Genomic DNA, 12,334 nt, shown 5'->3' with positions numbered 1-12,334 from the left:
GGCCCATCTGAGAACACACAACGTCCATGCGACGTTACCGCAACGTCCACACGTGCGAGTGTGCGTGCGTGTGCGCAGTATTTGTGTTGGTGCAGCTTTTCCGTGTTGGTGAGTGTGTTTGTGTATCGGTGTGTGTGTGTGTGTGTGGGTATGAATGGATAAAGCCCTACCTCAAATCTGAAAGCCTTTTGTTTTAGAGAGGTTGAGTGAGACTCACGTACAGCGGTGAAAAGCTTTCAGTTAAGAACTGTAATTACTCACTTCATCGTGTGCTTTCTCTCTTTCTCTCTCTTTCTCTCCCTCTCTCTCCCTCTCTCTCTCTCTCTCTCTCCCTCTGTTGTTTCTTTCACTCGTTCCCTCTTTCCCTTTCTTTCTCTCTCCGTCAGTTCAACTGGCTACAGCATTCTTTCAGACAACAGACGAACAGGCTTTGTTCAGCTGCCTAACAAGCATGTCAACAAAAGATGGCAGACCCTCGCTTTTGAAATGTTATGTCATCATGTTTCGGCTTGTGCATGCGTGTGTGTGTGTGCACATATACAGAATTATTGTGTGTGCGCGTGCACAAGCGTGTCTACGTGTACGCCTGTCTACAGTACACGCGTGTGCCATAAATCCTTCCTACGGCGCCGGACTACAGCGTGATTAAAAGCAGTCTTCGTTGAGGTCTCTCCCCTCTCCTGTCGAACACAGTGAGAGAACAGGGTCATGCATGTCAAGCAGGGGGAAGCTTCTGAACGTGCGCGCTTTAATGCATCCAGATTAGCCTGCACTGACACCCCGCTTCTCTGTCGACTTCGGAGGCCGCTAGCAACATGGTCTGGCCGATGCTATCTTTGATGCTATCTTCATCAGACTGTCTGTATGGCTGGCTGCTTGGCTGACTCCTTCATCCCCTCCCTCCCTCCCTCCCTCCCTCCCTCCCTCCCTCCCTCCCTCCCTCCCTCCCTCCCTCCCTCCCTCCCTCCCTCCCTCCCTCCCTCCCTCCCTCCCTCAATCCCTCCCTCCCTCCCTCCGTCCCCCCTTCCCTCCCTCCCTCCCTCCCTCCCTACCCCCCTCTCCCTTCCCTCCCTCCCTCCCTCCCATGAGCAACATCCTCATAGCCACCTATGGACTGACCGTCTGTCGCCGTGGTAACCAAGGCCATCTGAGGCGTGCTGGTCAAGGTGTTCTAGGTGTTACAGCATACCAAATGATAAACTGCGCTCCTCATCAATGGAGCACATTTCATATCATTTTTCAGCAACTTCACTTAAAAATTTAAATCATTTAAATTGGAAAGAAATGTCCCTCAGGCTGTACATTAGACTTGCATTATTAATGGTACTAATATATAGCAGTGTTTTGAATGTTATTGAGGTTGAGGCTGAGGCTTAGACTGGGGCTGAGGCTGAGACTGGGGCTGAGGCTGAGACTGGGGCTGAGGCTAAGACTGGGGCTGAGACTGGGGCTGAGACTGAGGCTGAGACTGGGGCTGAGACTGGGGCTGAGACTGGGGCTGGGGCTGGGGCTGGGGCTGAGGCTGAGACTGAGGCTGAGACTGGGGCTGAGACTGGGGCTGAGACTTGGGCTGAGACTGGGGCTGAGACTGGGGCTGAGACTTGGGCTGAGGCTGGGGCTGAGACTGGGGCTGAGACTGGGGCTCAGACTTGGGCAGAGGCTGGGGCTGAGGCCGAGGGCCAGTTCTATGATCCTATGTGAAACCCTCTGTGACATTGATTCTAAAATGTTTCTATACAAATCCACTGTTGCCTAGGCCTTCATATGACTGTGATACTGCATGGCTCTCATTCCAGGAAGCAGCACTCCACATGTCACTGCTTCCTCAGCCCTCTATCCTCCTCCACTCCACTCCATCTGTCCTTCCATTTGCCTTTCTTTGTGTCTGTACCGTAAGTGTCCTGCACGTAATGTCCCTGTACCTACAGTAGGTCGCTCTGGATGAGAGCGTTTGCTAAATAAATACATGTAAATGTAAATATGTGTGTGTGTGTGTGCGTACCCAAGCCCTTGAGTGTGTGTGTGTGTGTGTGTGTGCGTGCGTACCCAGGCCCTTGTGTGTGTGTGTGTGTGCGTACCCAGGCCCTTGTGTGTGTGTGTGTGTGCGTACCCAGGCCCTTGGGTGTGATCCCACTGCTCTCCAGAGGGTTGCTGGCCCAGTAGTAGTACTTCAGGGTGTGCATCAGCTGCAGCACGGTGCCCACCCTCCGGATCGTGGTGTAGATGGTCGCCGTGCCGATGAACTCTGACGACAGGTACGTGTAGAGGGACAGCTGGACCTGTGGAGCCAACACACACACACACACAGACACACACACACACACACACAGACACACACACACACAGACAGACACACACACAGACACACACACACACACAGATATAATAAAACAGCAGATGGAACATCGTGCACCCAATCACTGGCTGAGCATGTTAGACAACAGGGTTGTAGGGAACAACAGAGGGTTCTGCTTGGAGCAGGAGACTGGCTGCTGGGGAACAGGAGGACCTGCAGAGGATGTTGAAGAACACAGCCTCAGAACAGCCCCAGGCCTCCTCCCCTCATCTGACACGGACCGCTCACAACTCGTGACATTTAAGAAGTTTCCACTCTTTCTTCATTTCCCCCCTCTCTCTCTCTCTCTCTCTCTCTTTCTCTCTCTTTCTCTTTCTCTCTCTCTCTCTCTCTCTCTCTCTTTCTCTCTCTCTGTCTCTCATTTTTCCTCCCTCTATCCTTCCTTCCCTTTCTCCTTCCATTATCAATCTTTGTTCATGTCTGCCATTCTCGTACACACACTCTCACACACACACACACACACACACACACACACACACACACACACACACACACACACACACACACACACACACACACCCTCACACACACACACAACCAAAACATCCTCACACACAAGTGTCCATTAGTGGTCCAAGTGTTGAGGGAGGGTAGGAGGAAGAGAAGGACCTCTACAACTGGATGTGGCAACACCAGATCTCATTTAGAATCTCCTGTGAAGACCAAGACATAGAATGAGCTTCATAAGGAGCTGGGTGTGTGAAGATCTGCAATAGAATAGGTACAGACCTGAGGAAAGAGAGAGGCGAGGAGAGAGGGGGGGGGGGTAAAGATGCTGTAGAAAGAGAGAGGCGAGGAGAGAGAGGGGGGTAAAGATGCTGTAGAAAGAGAGGGCGAGGAGACAGAGACAGAGAGACAGAGAGACAGAGAGACAGAGAGAGAGACAGAGAGACAGAGAGAGAGACAGAGAGACAGAGAGAGAGAGAGAGAGAGAGAGAGAGAGAGAGAGAGAGAGAGAGAGAGAGAGAGAGAGAGAGAGAGAGAGGGGGGGGGGGGACTGTGGAGGAGGTTGCAGCAGCAGCAGTGTCTCTCATCTAGATCAACCTGCCCTGGAGACCAGCACTGCTGCACCCAGCAACCAATCACAACGCAGGGTTGAAGGTCAGGAGGCAAGCTGGGAGGGAGGGAGGGAGGGAGATAGAGAGAGGGGAGGAGAGAGAGGGAGGGAGGTGAAAGTCAACTCGCCCAGCAGGGAAGAAGCCCTCCCGTCTCCGAACAGAGAACCTCCTCCCCAAGACCTCTCTCCAGTCCTGAGGTGCTTTGGAAATGTCTCCTCTGCGGCCTTCCTCCCTGCCTGCTCGCTCTCTCATCCTCATGCTTCTAGACGTGACATCTCTCCTCTCTCTCTCTCTCTCTCTCTCTCTCTCTCTCTCTCTCTCTCTCTCTCTCTCTCTCTCTCTCTCTCTCTCTCTCTCTCTCTCTCTTCGCATCATTTTCCCCTCGCTCACCCACTCCACGTCCGCATCGAGGGCCGCGTCCATGAATCTCGTTTTATTTCCCCGCTCTTTACTCTCCCCCCCCCTCCCCTTCTCACCAGGATAACACAGGAACGTGAGCAGACACACGCAGACACACACCCACGCTCCTACTGGCAGAGACACACGGCGCGCACACGGACCTTGGCGGGGGTGTGGATCCAGATGGCGGCGTTGAACAGGACGTGGTCGCACAGCTGCTTCAGCAGCGGCGCTCCGTGGGTGAGGCCGTCCAGGTATTTGGCGAAGGACAGGAACTGCTCCAGGACGGCCCGCGTGATGTGGACTCTGGAGGACTGGACCGACGAGCGAAACAAGTGCACACACACACAGAGAAACATGGATGCACACAAGCGGTCCAGCAGCTGTCCGGCACACGCTCGTTTGCCAGCTGGCGTTCAGCTGAACGCACGAGTGTCCGTAAATCAGGGTTCGGTTCACACGGAACGCGTTCATGCCAGTCAGTCATAAAGACATCAATCCTGTAGTCTTTACATCAAATTTGTATTTCAAGATTTCTTATTAATTAGACGTTTCACTTATCGTAGGATTGATAAATAGCCTTTACAAGGTCGATGTTCAGTATATTAGCCTGTGAGAGTGTGTGATATTTATATTCTGACATAGATATTGAGTAAATCCCTTCATTCAAGACAGTACGAGGTAAGCTCATTACAAGAGGATGAGAAGGTGTTGACACGTGCACACGCAGACAGACATACAGACATGCAGGTGCACACGCACACATTTACTGTGGACACCTACACACACACACACACTGTACAAACACACACATACACACACACAGGGACTGACCTTCTCCAGGAGGTAGCCAATCACCAGGAAGCCCTTCCCTCCCAGCATCTGCTCCTGCATGGCCACAGAGCTCTTCAGCAGCTCCACCAGGAAGGCCAGCAGGGTGGCACTGCAACACACACACACACACACAAACACACACACACACACACACATGTTTCACAAAGGGCTATGTCATCACCAAAAGAACAGCAATTGGCAGAATGAAAATGATATGAAGAATACATTCCTTCTCCTCCTTCTCCTCCCCCCTCCATTCCTCCCCCACCCCGAGACCGCACTCCTCCCTCCCTCCCCTCCCTCTCTCTCTCTCTCTCTCTCTCTCTCTCTCTCTCTCTCTCTCTCTCCCTCCCTCCCTCCCTCCCTCCCTCACTCACTCACTCACTCCCCTCTCCCCTCCCTCCCTCCCTCCCTCCCTCCCTCCCTCCCTCCCTCCCTCCCTCCCTCCCTCCCTCCCTCCCTCCCTCCCTCCCTCCCTCCCTCACCAAACGGAGGTGTCCAGGGAGCTGTCGTTCAGCTGCCTGTAGTCCAGCTGGGAGAACAGGGGGAAGAGGACCTGAATGCCCCCTATGGAGTGGATGGCACTGTGGATGGAGTGGGTCACGATGGCCTTCACGTCCTGGAGAGAGAGAGGGAGAGAGAGAGGGAGAGAGAGGAAAGGGAGAGGGGAGAGAGAGGGAGAGAGGGAGAGAGGGGAGAGAGAGAGGAAAGGGATGGGAGAGAGAGGGGAGAGGGGGTGGTGTTTAGAAGTTTAGTGCCCACACGCAAAAAAAAACAACAATACAAACTGATTCTCTCTCTTCTCTCGATGTCTCCCTCCTTTCAATCCAAAACAAAGACACACCTTCACACTCCCTCCCTCCCTCCCTCTCTCTCGCGCACACACACACACCTGCAGCATGAGGGCGTGCGGCGAGTGCACGAAGATGGAGGCGTTCTCCCGCGGCGACGACTCCAGGCAGAGCTGGGCGTCGGTGGCCTTGGCGTTGTAGGTGAAGGAGATGGAGCTGGCCAGCTTGCCGTCGTACAGCACCTGCTTGTGGTGCTCCGCCAGGTGGATGTCGCTCTCCGACTTGAACTTGAACGTGCTCTGTGTGGGCGGGGGGGGCGGGGGTGTGAGGCGGAGAGAGAGAGAGAGAGAGAGAGAGAGAGAGAGAGAGAGAGAGAGAGAGAGAGAGAGAGAGAGAGAGAGAGAGAGAGAGAGAGAGAGAGAGAGAGAGAGAGAGAGAGAGAGAGAGAGAGAGAGAGAGAGAGAGAGAGAGAGAGAGAGAGAGAGAGAGAGAGAGAGAGAGAGAGAGAGAGAGAGACAGAGACAGAGACAGAGACAGAGAAGGGGGGAAGACGTCATTACCATGATTGTTAGGGGGCTGTACAGAGTGCTTCTGGAGAGGCCTATGCAGTATCCTCTCAAGGAAATGCATGTGTGCGCCTGTGCCCGCACATGAGTGTATCATCTGAAAGGGACTAATTGCGCGGACGAGCCGAGTGGAGTGCAACACAGCATTAGCTTAATGAACGCTGCGTTAGCCGAGATGCTAATTAGATTAGCGCCTACAGACAGGCGGAGAGTTGCTATCTGCCGAGGACACACGCACAAGGGACAAACAACCGAGAGAGAAAAGAAAGAAAGAAACTCCTTCCAGCCCGAGGTGCGAGGTAACAATGGGACAGAGTGTGTGTGCGTGTGTGTGTGTGGGTGTGTGTGTGTGTGCATCTACCCAAACACCCTACAGTCTTGCTGACACTCAAAAGGCCAGGCGTATGTTCAGACTTCTCCTGCATCCCTCCAGGCCAGGGAGCGAGTACACTGGGAGAAGCCGGGTCCCCTGGTGCCTACTTCAGACTCATAGCTCAGGAAAGCCCCAGGCTGCACACTGAAGTACAGGCCCATCTCCAAACAAAACCTTTTATCTGATATCTACAATCTGAAGATTGATGTAGATGTTGTACATAGATGAAATACTTATATTATTCTTTTATACTACAATTTATAAATATCTCATAACATGTAACACTGTTTCAAAATGGAATACAGTCAAACAACAAAATATGACAGCCTAATAATACAAAAGAATGAAAACCATGACAATCTATCCATCTGTTAGTGTCTTTTGCAAATTTGAGGGGGTTTCCTAAACCATATTTTGTTTTTAATCCACGTTTTATTTGAGATGAGATGAGAAAGGCCAAACAGATCTAGCAGGTGCGCTCCATGAAGGTCAATCAAGGAAGAGGATTGTGACACCTGTCTGAAGACAGCAAACAACCACGCTGCACAGCCTTACTGGTGCTGCCTGACAAGCGCACGAGAAACAGGCCTCTCTTTCTAATCCTGGGCCTAACCCTCTTTCTATGTCTATGTCTCTCTCTCTCTTTCTCTCTCTCTCTCTCTCTCTCTGTGTCTCTCTCTCTCTGTCTCTTTCTCTTTCACTCACTCTCTATTCCTCTCTCTCATCTCTCTCTCCCGCTAGTTTTCCCTCCCCCCTCAATCTCTCTCTCTCTCTCAATCCGCTCTCCCTCCCTTCCCCCGTCTCTGCCTCGCTCTTCTCTTCCTCAAGTGTTACCTGCCAAGCACAAGGACATAATGATGTCATAACAACCTCCTCTCCCTTTTGTGAGTCAATGTCATTGAAGCCTTCACTAATGCCATAAAACACGCGCAGGGGCGGCATGCATAGAATGCTAATCTGGCAGCTTTGACTCAGGGGATCTTCAGCGCGTGCACACACACACACACATGCGCGCGCACACACACACACATGGGCGGTAGGTCATAGTTGCCTCCCCTGGCTCTCTCCCAAGGTGCAAATGTGCCAGTGTACCCACTTAGCAACCAGTGAGTCATCAGAGCTGTTAGCTATCTGCTGTTCACTGCTCTCTCTCTCTCTCCCTCTCCCTCTCCCTCTCTCTCTCTCTCTCTCTCTCTCTCTCTCTCTCTCTCTCTCTCTCTCTCTCTCTCTCTCTCTTTCTCTCCCTCCCTCCCTCCCTCCCTCCCTCCCTCTCTCTCCCTCTCTCTCTCTCTCTCTCTCTCTCTCTCTCTCTCTCTCTCTCTCTCTCTCTCTCTCTCTCTCTCTCTCCCTCCCTCCCTCCCTCCCGCTCTCTCTCTCTCTCTCTGTCTCTCTCTCTCTCTCTCTCTCTCTCTCTCTCTCTCTCTCTGTCTCTCTCTCTCTCCCTCTCTCTCTCTCTCTCTCTCTGTCTCTCTCTCTCTCTCTTTCTTTCTCGCTCACACACACTCACACTCATGTTCACACACATCCACACATACGTGCACAGATAAGATAAAACTCCCTTGTTACAAGATTATATATGCACAAAGAAAAAAACATATACAGGAATAACAGCTAGTTAACGGTTTCTGCCAGTTTCCCCACATTTGAAGATGTCACAGACAGAGAGAGAGCCACACACACACACACACTTGGACAAACAACAAACAACCACGGTCTTGGTTTCTGCTTGTTAAACACGACTTGCAGCCTGTTTTCCCACCTGGAGTGTAACAAACTTCTAAGCTCTCTCTTAGTAAGTACACACACAAACACACGCGAGTACACACACACAAGTACACACACGCAAGTACAACCACGCAAGTACACACGCGCGAGCAGACCACAAGCACACACCGCCACACACATGCAAATGCACACACGCAAACTAGCACACACAAGCAGACCAAACACACATACACACATCTACACACACACAGATGCAACCACACGCACACAAGCAGGACAGGCACACACACACACACAGATCATTAATTACTTGCTGTGTGCAACTTATTGGCAGCAACACACTGTCTGGACATCTGGTCACATCTACTGGAGAAATCATCTTGCCACATGCCCATTAACACAAACACACTCACAAACACACCCCTTCATAAGAACCAACACCTTTTTCCGAGAAACTTCAAACTGAATCATGTGATAGACAGGACACACACACACAAACAGGATGTGTGACAGTGGCTTCCTGTCCTCATTACTGAGGCCTGGGACGAAGGCTGACATATCAGCCGGCCCCCCGGGGCCCCTAAACAGCACATCCAGCAGCCCGGCGCCACAGCAACACAACATGACCAAGCTCACCACATCGCTATGGAGATGTGTTCTAAACTCGCCCCATCGCTATGGAGATGGATTCGATGCCAACCTCATCTCTATGGCGATGGGGTTCGAGGCTCACCACATCACCATGGAGATGGGTTTTGGGGCTTACCACATCTCTGAGGAGATGGGTGTCTTGGTGTGTGTGTGTGTGTGTATTTCCAAGCACGTCGCCCTCCCCCGCTCACCTTGTATCCTGGGCCGAGTTGGTGAATGGCGAAGATCTGGGCGGGGTTGAGCGCTTCGCTGAATACGTAGATGGCTCCCAGCTGACCGCAGAAGACCCGGTTGGCGTCAGCCGTCTCTGACGAGCCCAGGAAACACTTGTCATAACTCTGGAGGACGACAGAACAACACACTGAGCCAGCAGGGAAACACCAGCTGGAACCTTGACTCCAGAACACAAACATGCACTTAAGGACCCATGCATAAGCATTTGGAGACAGATGTCTCAATCTCTCGCCCAAACTATTCTCTTGAGTAAATGTAACAACTCAAAAACTCTAAAAAGTTTGACTACTTTCGATATTTCCAGATAAGCAATTACTGGAACAAGTTTCCTTCTAAATCAGCTTACAGCCGTTTCTAAGCCTGGTTGGGTTTTAAGGGGCTTGTTTCCCAGAAAATTCCAAAATCACAAAATGGACCTCAAACTTGCGGGAAGGGGTGGAGCCTCTTACATCGTTCGTGTTGACGTGCCAGGCCATGTCGCCATAGGAAACCAACTGTCCGTTGACATAGCAACGGATCTCGCTGTTCCTCCAGCGGTTGTAGATGTGGACGATGCTGATCATGTACCACTGCAACACACACACACACACACACACACAGGAGATTACGGGGAGTTAGTCATCACACACATAAACACAGAGAAGTCTAGACTATCACACACTGACACACACACACATATACACACACACGCATACAAGCAAACACGCGCACACACACACACACACCGCGTGAAGCCTGTTCCAGGGGGGCAGATTTAGGAGAGAGGCATGGGGGGAGAGAAGGAGAGAGGGAGAGGGGAAGAGGGGGAGAGGGGGAGAGAGGGAGAGAAGGAGAGAGGGAGAGGGGGAGAGGGGGAGAGAGGGAGAGAGGAAGAGGGGGAGAGGGGGAGAGGGGGAGAGGGGGACAGGGGGAGAGAGGGAGAGAGGGAGAGGGGGAGAGGGGGAGAGGGGGAGAGGGGGAGAGGGGGAGAGAGGGAGAGGGGGAAATAAACTCTCCCCAAATCCTCCCTGTTACCTAACCCTCTTATACAGGATAATTAAGGCCAGTCAAGCTACAGTTCCGACACCACACATCAATCACATCACAGCTGCAGCATGCAGAGACCACAAAGACCCAAAAAACGGAGGACTTTGAAGACTTTCTGACGCCCTTATAGTGTGGTGCTTTATGGAAATGCCATGCATTTGCAACAGCTGTTAAAGTAAGCCAATAAGTATGCTAAACAGTGTGGGCCTCTCAACAGGTTTAGAAAATGCCGGTTTTACCTATTTGTGTGTGTGTGTGTGTGTGTGTGTGATGACATTCCACGGTGTGTGGGAAAAAATCCGCCCTTCTGATTTGATAGGAGGGGGCGGGGGGAGGGGACTGGGAAGACAGGAAGGATTTTGCTTGTGTCTGCAAAGCTAGAGAACTGTCTAGGCAACACACACACTAACACACACACACACACACGCACACATGCTGAGAAACATGGTCACTTATTAATTGATCAAATGGTTCTACTAAGAACTTTGCTAGGCATCCTACTTCATGAGCATGTGACCAGCTCAGCACTTATGCGGAAGAACAGCTTGTAAAGTGTGTGCGTGTGTGTGACCATGAGTGTGTGTGTGTGTCTGAGAGAGGGAGAGAGAGAGAGAGAGAGAGAGAGAGAGAGAGAGAGAGAGAGAGAGAGAGAGAGAGAGAGAGGGAGAGAGAGAGAGAGAGAGAGAGAGACAGAGAGAGAGAGAGAGAGAGAGAGAGAGAGAGAGAGAGAGAGAGAGAGAGAGAGAGAGAGGGAGAGGGAGAGAGCAGGGAACAGGCAATGCTGAGTGTGTGGTTGTGGGCCAATTTGCAGGTCTTGGTTGACAGACCTTATCTCCTCACATCAACACCCCTCCACAGAGAGCAACCAGTGTGTTCGCTGGGATCGAGCCAAACACTCCCTGTCTAATCTAACAAGTGCCATTACGCTGACCACAGTCTTATGTGTGTTTGGCTTACCTTGCGGGGCTGAAAGTCATATTTCACACAGTGCTGGAAGCCTTTTCCCTTTGACTTGAGCGACGTCACGATCAGGCAGTTTCCCACAAAGTGAGCAGAGTAGCCTATTCCTTTACTGGTCCGAAAACTACAGGGGAGAGGACAAAAGAACGATACTATAAACTCTGCATTATGTCATGAGAAATATGTAAAGGTGTGAGTGACACTGGAAAGATAGGCATTCCATATATACTAATATTACGTACACAAATGTACGAGCATATCCATATGAATATATTCGAATACACTTTCATTGTCATTACCTCAACTTTTCTTCCTACAAACAAACGCCTCAAAAGCCCCGCCTTCACATCAAACACTGAGCCTTCCCTCCTCACACATACACACACACACCCACAATCTTGACGGTAAGCACACTTCAGACAGGTACGAATACGGCCATGGTCATTTCCTCCTGATTTCTAAGTGTTTGTGTGCAGTGTTATCACAGCCTCCAGAGTGGATGTGGAGGCCCGTATCAGACAGGGGGCTAGAGTGGCAGCCGCGGCTGGGGAGGGGCGATAAGAGCTGGGCCGGAGAAAAAGCACCCACCACCCCCACCCCCGCACCCACCCCCATGTTCAGCTCACCTTGACAACGGGTTACTAGGGAAACAGGATTACACGCGCTCTGAGAGCTGCTGCTGTGATGTCATGCGTAGCAGGTAATTTGGGGATACGCATGACAGAGCGCCGGTACAAACATTTACGGCCTCTAACCGATTCAAAGAAAGCATAATAATTTCCCTGTTACAAACGTGTTAACCCAGAAGTGTGGATGTTTAGGTAGTGAACCCAAGATGGAACCTTTCGCAGAACTCAGCGATCTTGAAAGGGTGGCTGGAACCGTTACAGTACTGTGTTCAGCACGTCTCCATTGGGCAACCTGACCACATTTGACATAAACTAGACAGAAAGAGATCGATTACAAAATCTCACACTACCAAAAATTATTTGATTCTGACTCCAAGGTGGCACGTACAGGATATGATCTATTTGAACCGAGTGACACAAATCAAGAGCACCTGAGTATTTCACAGTATTTGCAAAAAGTAATGGAATCGGGTCTGTGGCTTAGACTGGGACGTGGCGGGAATTGTAATGTTCTGTGCTCTGTCCAGGAAGTAGGGCGACCATCCCTCTCAACAATCCAATTAGCCAGCCTTACAGGAACCTCAGAAGAAGAAGAAACACACGGCTATCACCTTTCTCTGCAAGAACGGGGGGAGGAGGGGGGGGTGGTGTTTCCAAGGTAAGCAGAGGAGTGGAAATGAACTGTAATTAAATAAAAGGTCAGCGCTAATGAAGCTTTGCGGCGACTAAGCG

At 51.3% G+C, this 12,334-nt stretch overlaps 1 protein-coding gene across 1 annotated transcript in view; it reads right to left on the bottom strand.

The window, feature by feature from the left end:
* Window positions 1-9,550, bottom strand: part of LOC146246240 (neurobeachin-like) — a 43,278-nt gene extending 33,728 nt beyond the window's left edge. The window contains 8 exon segments of the mRNA XM_084683471.1: window positions 1-7; window positions 2,111-2,279; window positions 3,975-4,127; window positions 4,648-4,756; window positions 5,133-5,266; window positions 5,540-5,737; window positions 8,945-9,091; window positions 9,437-9,550. The exon segment at window positions 1-7 is cut by the window's left edge and continues 73 nt beyond it. Of these exon segments, the coding sequence (XP_084539597.1) occupies window positions 1-7; window positions 2,111-2,279; window positions 3,975-4,127; window positions 4,648-4,756; window positions 5,133-5,266; window positions 5,540-5,737; window positions 8,945-9,091; window positions 9,437-9,550 (1,031 nt within the window).
* Between the last annotated feature and the right edge of the window lie 2,784 nt (window positions 9,551-12,334).

The sequence above is a fragment of the Hypomesus nipponensis genome, chromosome 20 (assembly GCF_054491055.1).
Source record: "Hypomesus nipponensis isolate SF chromosome 20, ASM5449105v1, whole genome shotgun sequence".
NCBI lineage: Eukaryota > Metazoa > Chordata > Actinopteri > Osmeriformes > Osmeridae > Hypomesus > Hypomesus nipponensis.
This window is presented reverse-complemented; position numbering and strand designations above follow the sequence as displayed.